Source organism: Podarcis muralis, chromosome 6 (genome assembly GCF_964188315.1).
Source record: "Podarcis muralis chromosome 6, rPodMur119.hap1.1, whole genome shotgun sequence".
Classification (NCBI taxonomy): domain Eukaryota; kingdom Metazoa; phylum Chordata; class Lepidosauria; order Squamata; family Lacertidae; genus Podarcis; species Podarcis muralis.
The window spans coordinates 94,265,622-94,278,151 of record NC_135660.1 but is presented as its reverse complement, the minus strand read 5'-3'; the positions used below and the strand labels follow the sequence as shown (position 1 = coordinate 94,278,151).

The 12,530-nt window shown below is 47.3% G+C and overlaps 1 protein-coding gene across 3 annotated transcripts in view; it reads right to left on the bottom strand.

The window, feature by feature from the left end:
• NTF3 (neurotrophin 3) overlaps window positions 1-8,713 on the bottom strand; it is a 62,094-nt gene extending 53,381 nt beyond the window's left edge. Inside the window, exon 1 of one of the 3 annotated variants that reach the window (XM_077930741.1) lies at window positions 8,425-8,713. Coding sequence is in view for 2 of the 3 variants with exons in the window: in XM_028728779.2 (XP_028584612.2) it covers window positions 7,677-7,727 (51 nt within the window). In the remaining variant the exon portion in view is untranslated. Of the gene's footprint in view, window positions 1-7,676; window positions 7,778-8,424 lie in introns of those variants that run through there. The other 2 variants (XM_077930740.1, XM_028728779.2) reach the window with 2 other exon arrangements.
• Window positions 8,714-12,530: the final 3,817 nt, after the last annotated feature.

Sequence of the window (12,530 nt, the reverse complement as noted above, 5' to 3'; positions counted from 1 at the left end):
ATCCTTATCAGGACTGGCCTCTCAGGCCAAATTTGACAGGTGGGAGGCCCCGCCCACCTCTCAAAATCCCTTGTGCAGGTTTTCCAGCTGGCTTTTGGGCGCTTGTGAACCTGCAGTTCCTTCAAAGTTAGACAGGGCTCGCACCCCTATGTGAGCCTCTGGAGCTTCAAACACGAGCAGGAGTGCAGGGGGCTGTCTGAAAGCCCTTTGCAAAATCACTGTTTGTAAACATTGCTCAAGAAGGGAGGCTGCTTCAAAGAGTGCTTCTGCAAAGCTCTTTAAGACAATCTACGCACTCTCATCTGAGCAATGGGGCTCTCTGAAAGCGCTTGGCAAAAGTGCTATCTGAAGCAGCTCCAGGCTCCTGCTTTAAGCGGGTGGTGGGGTGGGAAGGAAGGAGTAAGAAGCTTTCATTATACAGACTACTTTGTCCTCTCACCTGCCTGCTTACAGGAGAAGTTGACATTACCAACCATGACAGCAAGTGGACATGATTTGGGGGCTGGGGTGTTATTTATTCTTTCACGTGATTGTAAAAAACCTCAAAGTGGTGTTAGAGACTTAAATTATATATTTAAAAAGCTAAGCATCTGGGGCCCCTTGCAGATGTGGGTTTTGGTAGAATTCCTCCAAAGGAACCATTATCATCTGGCCATGCCCCTTGAGCTACTTTCCTGTAGGGATGGGGCTGGTAGGAGTGGAACCACTATTGCATCATGCCTCAAAACTCCCAACCACCTGCGTCATTCCACTGTCAATGGTGACAAAAGTTGCTGAGATATCAAGGGAAACCAACAGGATTCCACTCCCTGCATCTCTCTTCCAATAAAGGTCATCGACTAGGGTAACCAAGGCTGTTTTGGTGCTAAAACTAGGCCTGAAACCAGGTGATGATGAGTCTGGATAAACTGTTTTCTCCATGCACACCTGCAGCTGGCTGCCCACCACTCACCCCCTCATTTTACCCAGAAAGGGAATATTAAAGACTGGGTAGTAGTTTTCTAAAACCTCTGGGCCCAGGGAGGGGTGGGCATAAATCCCTCCTGTAGAAAGGCATTAACTAAACCAGGCAGAGGCAAACTCGGCCCTCCAAGATGTTTTGGGACTACAACTCCCATCATGCCCAGGACCAGTGGTCAGGGATGATGGGAACTGTAGTCCCAAAACATCTGAAGGGCCAAGTTTGCTATGCCTGAACTAAACCACAGACCCATCCATTCAATCAATCAATCAATCAATCAATCCCTACTAGATTTCATCTACCATTATGGGAAGGGATCAAAAGGGCTTCTATATGACCTTACTTCTGCAAGCATCCGCAACAACCGAAACTGATACCACAGACTATAACTAGTCAGTGCTCCAAGGACATCAATTAGCTGTGGCTTCCAGATTGGCACAGATCTGGGGAATTTTGCCCTCAAAATACATTGTGAATCTCTCCCAGCAGCCTATTGAGTGGTCTGTTGTTAATAACGCCACGCTGGTCTGAACTAGCAGGTTCCAAGCATAAATCTGCAGGTTAATTGGACCATAAAGAAGGCTGATCACCAAAGAATTGATGCTTTTGAATTCTGGTGCTGGAGGAGACTCTTGAGAGTCCCATGGACTGCAAGAAGATCAAACCTATCCATTTTGAAGGAAATCAGCCCTGAGTGCTCACTGGAAGGACAGATCCTGAAGCTGAGGCTCCAATACTTTGGCCACCTCATGAGAAGAGAAGACTCCCTGGAAAAGAACCTGATGTTGGGAAAGATGGAGGGCACAAGGAGAAGGGGACGACAGAGGACGAGATGGTTGGACAGTGTTCTCGAAGCTACCAACATGAGTTTGACTAAACTGCGGGAGGCAGTGGAAGACAGGAGTGCCTGGTGTGCTCTGGTCCATGGGGTCACAAAGAGTCGGACACGACTAAACAACAAAATCAAGAAAACAGAGTTGCACATTTTCACTTGGGTGGTTTGGATTCTTGTTCCTGATAACACATGGTGAACTCTTACAGTATTATGCTCTGCCCCAACCTCACCCCACCCTGGAAATAGGCAGGCATTCTCCTTGCATCTTCAAGACAGCTCACGTAATACTGTCTCTTAATGTCCTGCTCTCTCTTCCATTCAATCCAAGCTCAAGCGCTTTTGGGAAAGTGAGGATGCTTCTGGGACTCCACTGCACCAGTCAGCTGCAACGCAAGCTGCCTCACAGAATACCATGGCTCCCTTGGGACAACATCACTGCAAGGAGAGTGAGGGTCAATGCTGTTCTGGGGCTCCCCATTCTGACCAGCAGCACAGTGGATATATGCAAGATGGCGGCAGACCTTTAGGCCAGACCCTTCAGTTATTACTGCCTTAGCTTCGTGCCTCAAACCCAGTACCTGCTCCTCCTGTATAGAAAACTATGGCTGCCAATGAAGCAAGTTCTGATATGAACTGCAGGGGCTGGATTCAAGCAAAGCAACTGAAGGGATTTTGAGGGGAGCCTGGAGCATTTTAACAGGATGAGCAAAACTTCTCAAGTGGGCTTTGTGCATCTTTCCATGAAATTTGACTCCTTTTGCCTACAAAACATTCCTGTCCCTCCAATTTCAGCTGGCTGAGATAGTAAATATAATGTCTAGCTATTAGCTTCTAGTTCACCATCTACTACCCAGGCTACCAAATGCCTAATTTGTTTTTACAGTGGTACCTCGGGTTAAGTACTTAATTCGTTCCGGAGGTCCGTACTTAACCTGAAACTGTTCTTAACCTGAAGCACCGCTTTAGCTAATGGGGCCTCCTGCTGCTGCCGCCGCACCGCTGAAGCACAATTTCTGTTCTCATCCTGAAGCAAAGTTCTTAACCTGAAGCACTATTTCTGGGTTAGTGGAGTCTGTAACCTGAAGCGTATGTAACCTGAAGCATATGTAACCCGAGGTACCACTGTATTATGTTTGTATGCAGCATACATGGTTGTCCCTACCTCTATAGTTTATCTTCACAACAACCCTGTGAGTTAGATGAAGCTGCCAGAGAGAGTTACAGACTCATACTCACACCCTGTGAGCATCACTGGCCAGTGGAAATCTGAACTGTGTCTCCCCAGTCCTAGTCCAACACACAAATCACTTCTTTGAGCTATTTTGTATACAGATGTCAGATGTGTTAAATGCTCAATGAAGCACACTGCAGTGAAATTTTAATATTCTACTTTATCACTCACACAAATCTGTCATGAAAAATTTGGGGCAATTCATATGTTACCAACAACAGCGTACAAGCTGCTTCCATTCAGATCTCTGTGGCGCAATGGGTCAGTGTGTCTGGCTGTTAACCAGAAACTTGGTAACTTGAGCCCACCAAGGAATTGCTGTGGACCAGATGCAGAAGGTTGGACTAGATGACTCTCAGGGTCCCTTGCAACTCTACAATTCTATGATGATCTACGACGATGGCTTCTTCCCACACTAGTGATCCTGTTGGGAACATGGTTCCTTGCCATCTTAACTGTCAGACAGATGACTTCTGCTTTGAATGGCTTTACAAAAAGAACTGGACAAAATTCACGGAAGATGCAACTTTCATTGACAACTCTGATACCTAACTCTGAATCTCCATGTTGAGAAGCAGTGGCCTTCTTTTGAGTACCAAATGCAGGGGGTAAAATGGCAATCATCTTCCTTGAAGCATCTGACTGGTCAGTGTTAGAAACAGAATGCTCAACTACATGGACAGTCTGTTCCCTCAAGGCAGTTCTTTGCACTTAAACATCACAGTTTTCTCTACCTTCACATTATGATGGGAAAATATTCTGACATCATAGCCAGTTTACCTCATGTTTTCTCCCTTATTAAATACCAGTCCAAGTTTCCATTTGGCCCTTTGTTCTTCTCCAGTACTAGTGATTGTTTATCACCAAACAAACTTCCTTCGCAAATATATTAAAAGATACTTCCATGGTGAAGCAATACATTATTCCTTGTTCTATTGCCACACTTTGCCAGAATTCACCATCTCTACAAGCAACTGCAGCTGGCCTATATCCTCAGATATCAACTACGGTACCACCATATACTTTTCTTATGCCCTGTATTATTACCACAAGCATCTTACAACACAATGCCATTTGCAGCCTTGTGTGTCCCTCTGAACACAGGTCACCTGCAAACAGCCTCTTGTCCATCATTTCTCCAGAGAATCCATTACAATCATACCTCTGGTTGCAAACGTGATCCATGCGGGAGGCGCGTTCGCAACCCACAGCGTTCGCAGCCTGAAGCGCCGCGTCTGCGCATGCGCGTGATGCAATTCGGCGCTTCTGCGCATGCGCCAAAACCTGGAAGTAACCCCTTCCGGTACTTCCAGGTTTGGCGCGGTCCACAACCCAAAAACGTGCAACCCAGAGTGTTTGTAACCTGAGGTATGACTGTATAACAATATTATGAGGTAGGTTAAAGGTAAAGGTAAAGGTACCCCTGCCCGTACGGGCCAGTCTTGACAGACTCTAGGGTTGTGCGCCCATCTCACTCAAGAGGCCGGGGGCCAGTGCTGTCTGGAGACACTTCCGGGTCACGTGGCCAGCGTGACATCGCTGCTCTGGCGAGCCAGAGCCGCACACGGAACACCGTTTACCTTCTCGCTAGTAAGCGGTCCCTATTTATCTACTTGCACCCGGGGGTGCTTTCGAACTGCTAGGTTGGCAGGCGCTGGGACCGAACAATGGGAGCGCACCCCGCCGCGGGGATTCGAACCGCCGACCTTTCGATCGGCAAGCCCTAGGCGCTGAGGCTTTTACCCACAGTGCCACCCGCGTCCCTTCATGAGGTAGGTTAGCCTGAGAAATAGCAACCTACCTACGGTCATCCAGTAAGCTTGGTAGCCAACTGGAAATTTGGACCCAGGTCTCTGCCATTCAAGTCTTTAGACACCATACTACAAGGGCTCTCAGACTGATATAGCAATGTTGCCATTAGGATTAGCAGTGAGGTGCATTGCAGGCCTCTAACTTCAATATTATTCCTTGCCTGGTTTTATCCTCCAGCAAACCCCAACGCAAGTCTGCAAATCAATTCACTGCAATTTCAATATAATGGGATTACCTGATGAAATAGGTCACTGCATGAAAGAACACAATATGCCTGCTATTTTCCAAGGTACCATGACACTTTTCCCCCAGGGTTTTCCAGATCTTCAGGAAAAAGACTATGCCACTTCAGAATTCCAGATCCTCCCAAGACTATGCCACTTCAGAACTTAAGTGAGAGAATCACAAGAATGAACGTTTCCCTACGTCCAAAATAATGTCCTGCTTCTGGAAAACTAATGGTATGTCAGGGAGACATGACAGTCTGTCAATTTATCTAGTGCAGTCTTTTTCTTTTTTACTAGCTTTGTGTGGAGTTGGGGCTACAAACACACACACACAGAGAGAGAGAGAGAGAGAGAGAGAGAGAGTGCTGCAGTCCCAGAAGGCTACACTGGGCTTTTCTGTAAGCATAAATCGGGTCTTGAAGGCTTTCTTTTTGGTGGCTACTAAAAGCTGTCATATTATTTACATAGTAATAAATAACTTTTATTATTTGCATATTTATATTATTGTGTGCATATATAGCTACATACACCCAAGAAACTTAAAATTCAAGTTAATATCTAAATGTTACTATGCGTATGCAGCCACAGAAAGTATTAACTCATACCTGCTTTAACCACACTGTTGAAATGCAATCAGGATAATAACCGGTTTATATGCTTCCAGAGCATACTCAAGGAACAAGGGGAGATTATTCTGCATATTAGTGGGGAACAAAGGATTAGCGAGTAAGTGTTTATAAATAAAAAAAGGTCTTTTCAGTACTAGAACCTAACACTATATATCACGCGAGCAACCTTTGTTCCCCAGTTGCCTTTACCTTCTCTTTCCATTCAATGTTTTCTTCCACTTACAAGTGTGGACCATTCCTTTCATTGTTCGTTCCCCACGCCTAAGGGAAATTTGCACAGATCTTTTAAGTGCTTTTACTACAAAGAAGACCACCCTTCCTCCGTATCCTAGCCTTCCCACACCCCCACCTTCCCTCCTGCTCTCAGAACTAATGCCCAGGGAAAGCTGTCCCTCATTAGCACACAACTGTGGCTTGTCTTCGCACTGAACATTAAGGAGGGACATTAAGATACGCTCCGCGCAAGAACCTCTTGGAAGTGCCACAACCTCCCTTGGTAGCATTCTCAGCAGTGTCAAAACATTCGAGTCTGAAAGTGTGTCCCTCCTGTATGTTGGATGCCAGTGAGCACACCTGCTCACTTTAACCTCCAGACCATAGCTGTCAAGCGTCCCTTATTTGGCGGGACAGTCCCTTATCCCAGCGCCATGTCCCGCTGCTGTCCCTTATTGATGATGTCCCTTAAATAAGCTACAGAAGGTAATGGGGCCCTTTCTATGTCCAGCTGTCCTTTGTCAACAACAAATTGTTGCTGGTTTTTTTGTGTTGAATATATGCTATATGGTGATTTATGGACCTAATAGGTATCTAAAGCCATTTGCATGCAACAAAATATGTATTTTATCAAATTGTTGATCCCTTATTTTGGCTGCTGGTCCCTTATTTTCGAGGCTGCTGGTCCCATATTTTCAAATCTGTAAGTTGACAGCTATGCTCTAGACCAGATTTGCACCATACCTCTCCAATTTCACTTTGCTTCCATGCCAGCCCCAACTACAGCAAGAATCTGGGTTCCACCTGTAGTTTCCTGCCACTGTCTTCCTGACTTTAGGCTACCATCAGCTGGGGCAGACACCACAACCCAACCTTATTTACTTTCTGCAGGTAGTATAATGATAATGAGGTCAGTAGACTCCAGGAGTCGGGACAGCACCGCTCCAGACAGGAAGCAAAAGCTTGCCAGAAACAAGAAAACCAGACCTGTACACACACAAAAACGTGTGTGGGAGAGAGAGAGAAAAGGAGCAGGTGAGGGAACAGGATTCAGCCTAATCTTTTCCCAGGTGTGCCATTTTTTTTTAATGCGCAGAGAATTTTGATTTTATTTCTAGGGGGGGCGGGGAAGAGATTCAACATACAGAAACACATACACACATATCCTGAAATACTTCAGGCTATAAAAGGGTTTACTGCCCTTCCAAATTGCCGCTTCTTCCCTAAGAGGCGTGTTTAGAGATTGCAGATTACGTTGCATTATTGTGGTTTTGCAACAATGCAGCTGGATCCCTGGAATGTGTGTGTTTGTTTTAAAAAATTGTTTTCGCAAAGCTTGCATTTTCTTGCACGCACGTGGTCTCCCCAACTGCCTGGATGCTGGGGGCGGTGGGGGGTGTGTGAAAGACTTCTCTGGAGATACAGCCTACCTAAGATCCTCCATCGAGTCCGACTCTCCCGCACGCGCCTCGCCCCTGCTATACCGCGAGGGAGCTCGCGGGCGCAGCGCGCAGGCTCCGCTTCGCAGGCGCGGGGAATCCTGCTCGCCTCTCCAAATAGCTGCGCGCAAAGTGACCGAGGAAGCCGCCCGCCAGCAAACTTCATTCAAACCCAAATCCTGCCGTCCGTCTGTCCGTCCCGTCCCCCCCAGTCTCCCCGCTCTTCTCTCCATCTCGCGGCTATTTCGAGATCCAGACCAACTTTCGCCCTTTCCTAGTTTTATTTTAACGGGGAGGATTAAAGGGCTGGATCTGAAAAGTATCCAAACCATGTCAGGATTGCGCTCGCCTCTCGCCGCCTCTCCCTGCCCGCAAGCCATCGGGCTGAGCGTCTCCCGAAGAAGCTCCCGAGAAACTCGACGACTTTGCAGGAGGAGGAGGAGGAGGAAGGCGGAGGCTCCTCTCGCGCGCTTTCCCTTGGGCGCCCCGACGGGGGGCTCTTCCCCCTCCGCACCCGCGCACAGGACGGGGCGCACTCCGCCGACCCGCGGCCGCGCAAAGCCTGCCTTTGATTTCCCGGAGAGGAGAATGATTTGCGCCACGCGGGACTGTTTTTTTTTTGGGGGGGGGTGTCCCCGCCTTCGAGAAAGGGGAGGGAGGAGACGACCCACACCTGGAAGGGGCCGCGGGAATCGGAGTTACCTGGAGTAACAGAGACGGGGAGGGGGGTGGCCGGGGGGGGAATCCCCCGCGCGCGTCTTCCTTCCCCGCCTGCTTTTGTTAGGAACCGAGCTTGCTCGAGGTCTCCTCCAAAGCTGGGGGGGGGGGAATCCAGGGGACCCCCCCCCAGACTTCCTCGCGTACATCCCGCTTTCCCTCGGAAGAGGACCCAGCTCCCCAACCTGGGCAGCCCCGCGCGCGGACACTGCGAGTCCGGCGTGGCTTTTACTCGCGAGTAGGCAAGCCCCGTGCCCGAGGGAGGCCCAACCTCATCGGGCCGAGGGGATGGGATGGGGGGGGGTGTTTCGACCCCCTCCTCGCCTCCCTCCCTCCCTCCCGCGACCCCCGTCCCCTTACCGTGGCAGAAGTGAGCATGGCATCCGCGGGGCCGTTTGCAGGGAAGCCGACATGAAGAGAGCGAGCTGGCTGCGCAGGATCCGGCCCTTGGAGAGGCGTGCTCGCTCGCCCGCCGGCAGCAGCAGCAGCAGCAGCAGCAGGGGCCCCCCCGCAACTTGCACGGCTCCGAGCCGAGAGACGAGCTGCAACCTCTGCGCCCGCGAACCTGAATCTGCGCGGCTATAAGAAACCCGCTCCGCCAGATGGCTCGCCGCCTTAACCCCTTGGCTGCCGCGCACTCCTCCGGCGCCGGCCCCTAGCAAGAAACTCTCGGGGCGAAGTTTTCTTTCTCAGGCTGCTTTTGGGGACGGAGGGAGGGAGGGGCAGCATTTGGATGCTCCTCTTGCGCTCCCGGGCATTAAAAGTAATTTCAAGCCCTCGACTGGCATGTTTTACAAGGATGGGAAGTGGAGTTGGCATGAGCCGGGGGGAAAACGTGCGGTGCGTTTCCTCGGAAGCAATCCCCACTGTGTCCCAGGAGACTTGCACCTAGGTAAGTGCGTGCAGGATGGCAGCCTAGAGGCCCATCTCCCGCGCGTGCAAGGCTACCCGGAACTGACTTGCACTGCAGCCTGGAATTATTAGCATGGCTTTCAAGCGTTGAGGCTGCAATCCTGAGCCCGTTTACCTGGCAGAAAGCCCTACCGAATTCTCAGTAGGCATGCTTAGATTTGCACTGTTAATTTTCAGAAGAGATGCCACTAACAGTCCTATACCACGTCTACTCAAAACGGTCCCATCAGATTAAATGGAGTTTGGGTCCATTTTAGTGGGTATAGGATTGCAGCCTTAACATCTCTATATTGACAGTGACTTACCTGCATCTACAAAAATGCACAGGGAGGCTGCAAATTGGTAGATTCTGTACATATCATATAAAGGCATTCAAAATATTGGGGGTGAGGGGTGAGAGGAATACTGGAAATTTCTCACTCTCTCTTACAAATCAGATTTCAGCTTCTGGTGGCTTGCTTTTTCTCCTTTTGTTAATGCCTATAAGTCAAATGAATTCTACTAATACATATTTCACCAAAACTAGGCAAATGTTCAAGGTTTCATATGTAGGTGAACCCATTATGAAAATGGTGTGTGCAAAAGGAGTGAATTCCTCAGCATCAATAGCAAAGGCCACTTTGCACCTCATTTTCCCTTGAATTTATCTCACTAGCTCACTAAGAATGGAGATGGTAATTTTAGCTTGCATGCCTCTTTAATTCTCCCTCTAAATTTATACATGCTTAAATCATCGGGTATGAGAGTGTGAGTGTGTGTGTGTGTGCGCGTGCTCTTTCCTCAGCCAGATTAAAATAGAACGTGAAGAGCAAGTTACAACCAACATCTTTGAGGTCACAGAGGACGATTTGTTCTGAGCAAACTTTCCCACCCAAATGTTGATGCTACAGAAAGTTTGTGCGCTTTGCATCCTTACAGAATAATGTGGATCAGCATACTTTCCTTCCTTCTTCCATGAAAAACTTTTATCCATTTCTTTACCATTTAGATTGTAGACTCCTCATGAGAGAGATCAGTCTTTTAGTCTTATCTCTACCCTTTCAAGTACACTGAGAGTGCTATGGCTATTGCAATAATATATTGTCTAAGCAAACTGTCAGTAGATCTTTTCTGTCTCCCCTTCCGTTTAATTTCCTTGCCTATACTTTTGCACTTTTCATAAGCAACAGGCTTAAAATACAGATAGGTAGCCGTGTTGGTCTGCGATAGTCAAAACAAAAAAATTCCTTCCAGTAGCACCTTAAAGACCTAACTTAGTTGGTCTTTAAGGTGCTACTGGAAGGAATTTTTTTGTTTAGGCTTAAAATAGTTTCGCTTAGGTGGTTGTTCACATCTGCACATGCAGGGGATTATGAGATGGTAAAAAGGACTCCACCAGTTCAGATGGAGGACTTTTTTTAATTATTATTATTGTTTCCCTATGCTACAAACACCATGGAAACAAACACCAGCACAGCAGGCAAACATCTGGGCTAAAAGCTTTATGCCAGTTTTCTATTGTCAGGGAAATTTTTTATATAGGGAACATTTGAAAATGCCACCCCAAATCTGTAGCATGACACCGTAGCTCATTCTACTGCTGAGCATTATATCAGTCCAGTCTGCTTCATGTGCAGCCCCAGCTTCTCAGCACCCCCCCCCCCCTCAGATGGATATCAAACAGGTGAATGTTGGTTCATCCTTAAGGTTTTAGGATGCCCAGTGTCAGAAATGACTCTGTCACAAGAGTTATTTCTCATTTCTACAGCCCAAGGTGTGACAAATGTCCTTTGAAAATGAAGGTCACACTCTGACAATCACCATCTTTGAGACTTTGCAAAACACACACTGAATATAATTCATATATCAATCAGAAATTGCACACACATATAATAAATCATGCATATATCTAGTATATATATATATATATATATTCCCCTATTAATGAATTAATGTTTACGCTCCATATTTTTACACATTGTACCTGCCTCATCATCATCATCATTTTCACCGCTTGGGTTGACTTTCACGGAGGAGGAAATCTTCCTTCGCCGATGCTTCTTAAGTAAACTTATTCTTCTGTCGTTCTCTGCTTATCCTCCAGTCTGTACGGAAATTTATCCACTCAACACTTTGCATCTTCCATCCAGAATGTAGTCATAATAATAATAATATTAATAACAACTTTTTTTAAAAAAATATATATGGTTCGCTTGGAGCAAAAATGTAATGCTCGCAACAGCTCACTCCTGCAGAAAATGCTAGAATTAAAAGCAGCTCTTGTCCTGGGAAATATGAACAGCCAAAGGGTTAGCCATTCGGCACGTGCTCACAGCCTGGGAAACTGTGGCCACCTGTGCAATCTCAGTCCAAGCATAAGGGAAGGCAGTAAAGAGAAGCCCCCAAATCAATGAGCCTGCAGAGAGGCTGGCTCCCAGCAACTTGCATTGTTCGCAACTGGAAAGGTTCCTGCCATTCTCCACTGGTGCCTGTGGCCTCCTGCGATCAACGCCTTGTAATTTGAGACGCAACACCTAATCTTGCCAAATATGCATCCCTGGGTGGGGGTGGGGGAGGCAGGGTCTCTCTTCACAACTCTGCAAAAGGGAGACAACCCGTGTTTCCTGTTTCCTGGGCTATAAATGAAAAGAAATGCCTTACTGCTTGGGTTCCTCCCAAAAGTTCCTCTCACTAAGAATCTTTCGTGTTATTTTGTTTTACAAACAGTTTTGAAAGGTGTGGGTCTACAGCATTTTGAAAGATTGCTTTGCAAGCTGCAGAAATATTTGAAGCAAGACCAACATTTTAATAAGATGCTAAAAAAATCAATTGCAAGAATTTGGGGGGGTGGGCAGGACAGGGATCTAAAGATAGGAGCAGACTCCACTGTTTGGGTAACTCAGGGCAGGCTGCTTGTTTAGTATGCTGCTGCTTCTTCTTTGGTGATCACTCGTAGCCGAATAAGATTGTCTTCCATAAACACGGTTTTAACAATGAGTCCGTAAGTGACTGTGGAGGCCAAATTCTGGACCCACACATCCTTCCACAGTGGGGACATTGGTTTCCGGGCGGGAGTCGATCACGGTGTGGATGTGCCAAGTGTGCCTTCCTCTTAGCACGTTTCTCCCTTGCGTTCTGAGTTCGAGTTTTCTTCAAAGTCCATGATGCCTTTGGTAAAGGCTGTTCTCCAACTGGAGCTCTCGCAGGCCAGTGCTTCCCCGTTGTGGGTGTTTATACTACATTTTTTAAGATTTGCCTCGAGGCAGTCTTTAAACCTCTTTTGTTGACCACCAGCATTACGCTTTCCATTTTTAAGTTCAGAATAGAGTAACTGCTTTGGAAGACAATGATCAGGCATCCTCACAACATGACCAGTCCAACAAAGTTGATGGTGAAGAATCATTGCTTCCACACATGGAGTCCCTAGATGCACCTGTTTCAAATTCACCCATAAAATTGAATAGTTGTCGTTGACTTCTGGGGGGAAGAGTAAAGTGCTAGTCTTGGCGCTGCTGCAGTGAGAGCAATAATTGCCCACAACTCCTCATAATAGGTGACCTAGCCTCCAATGACCA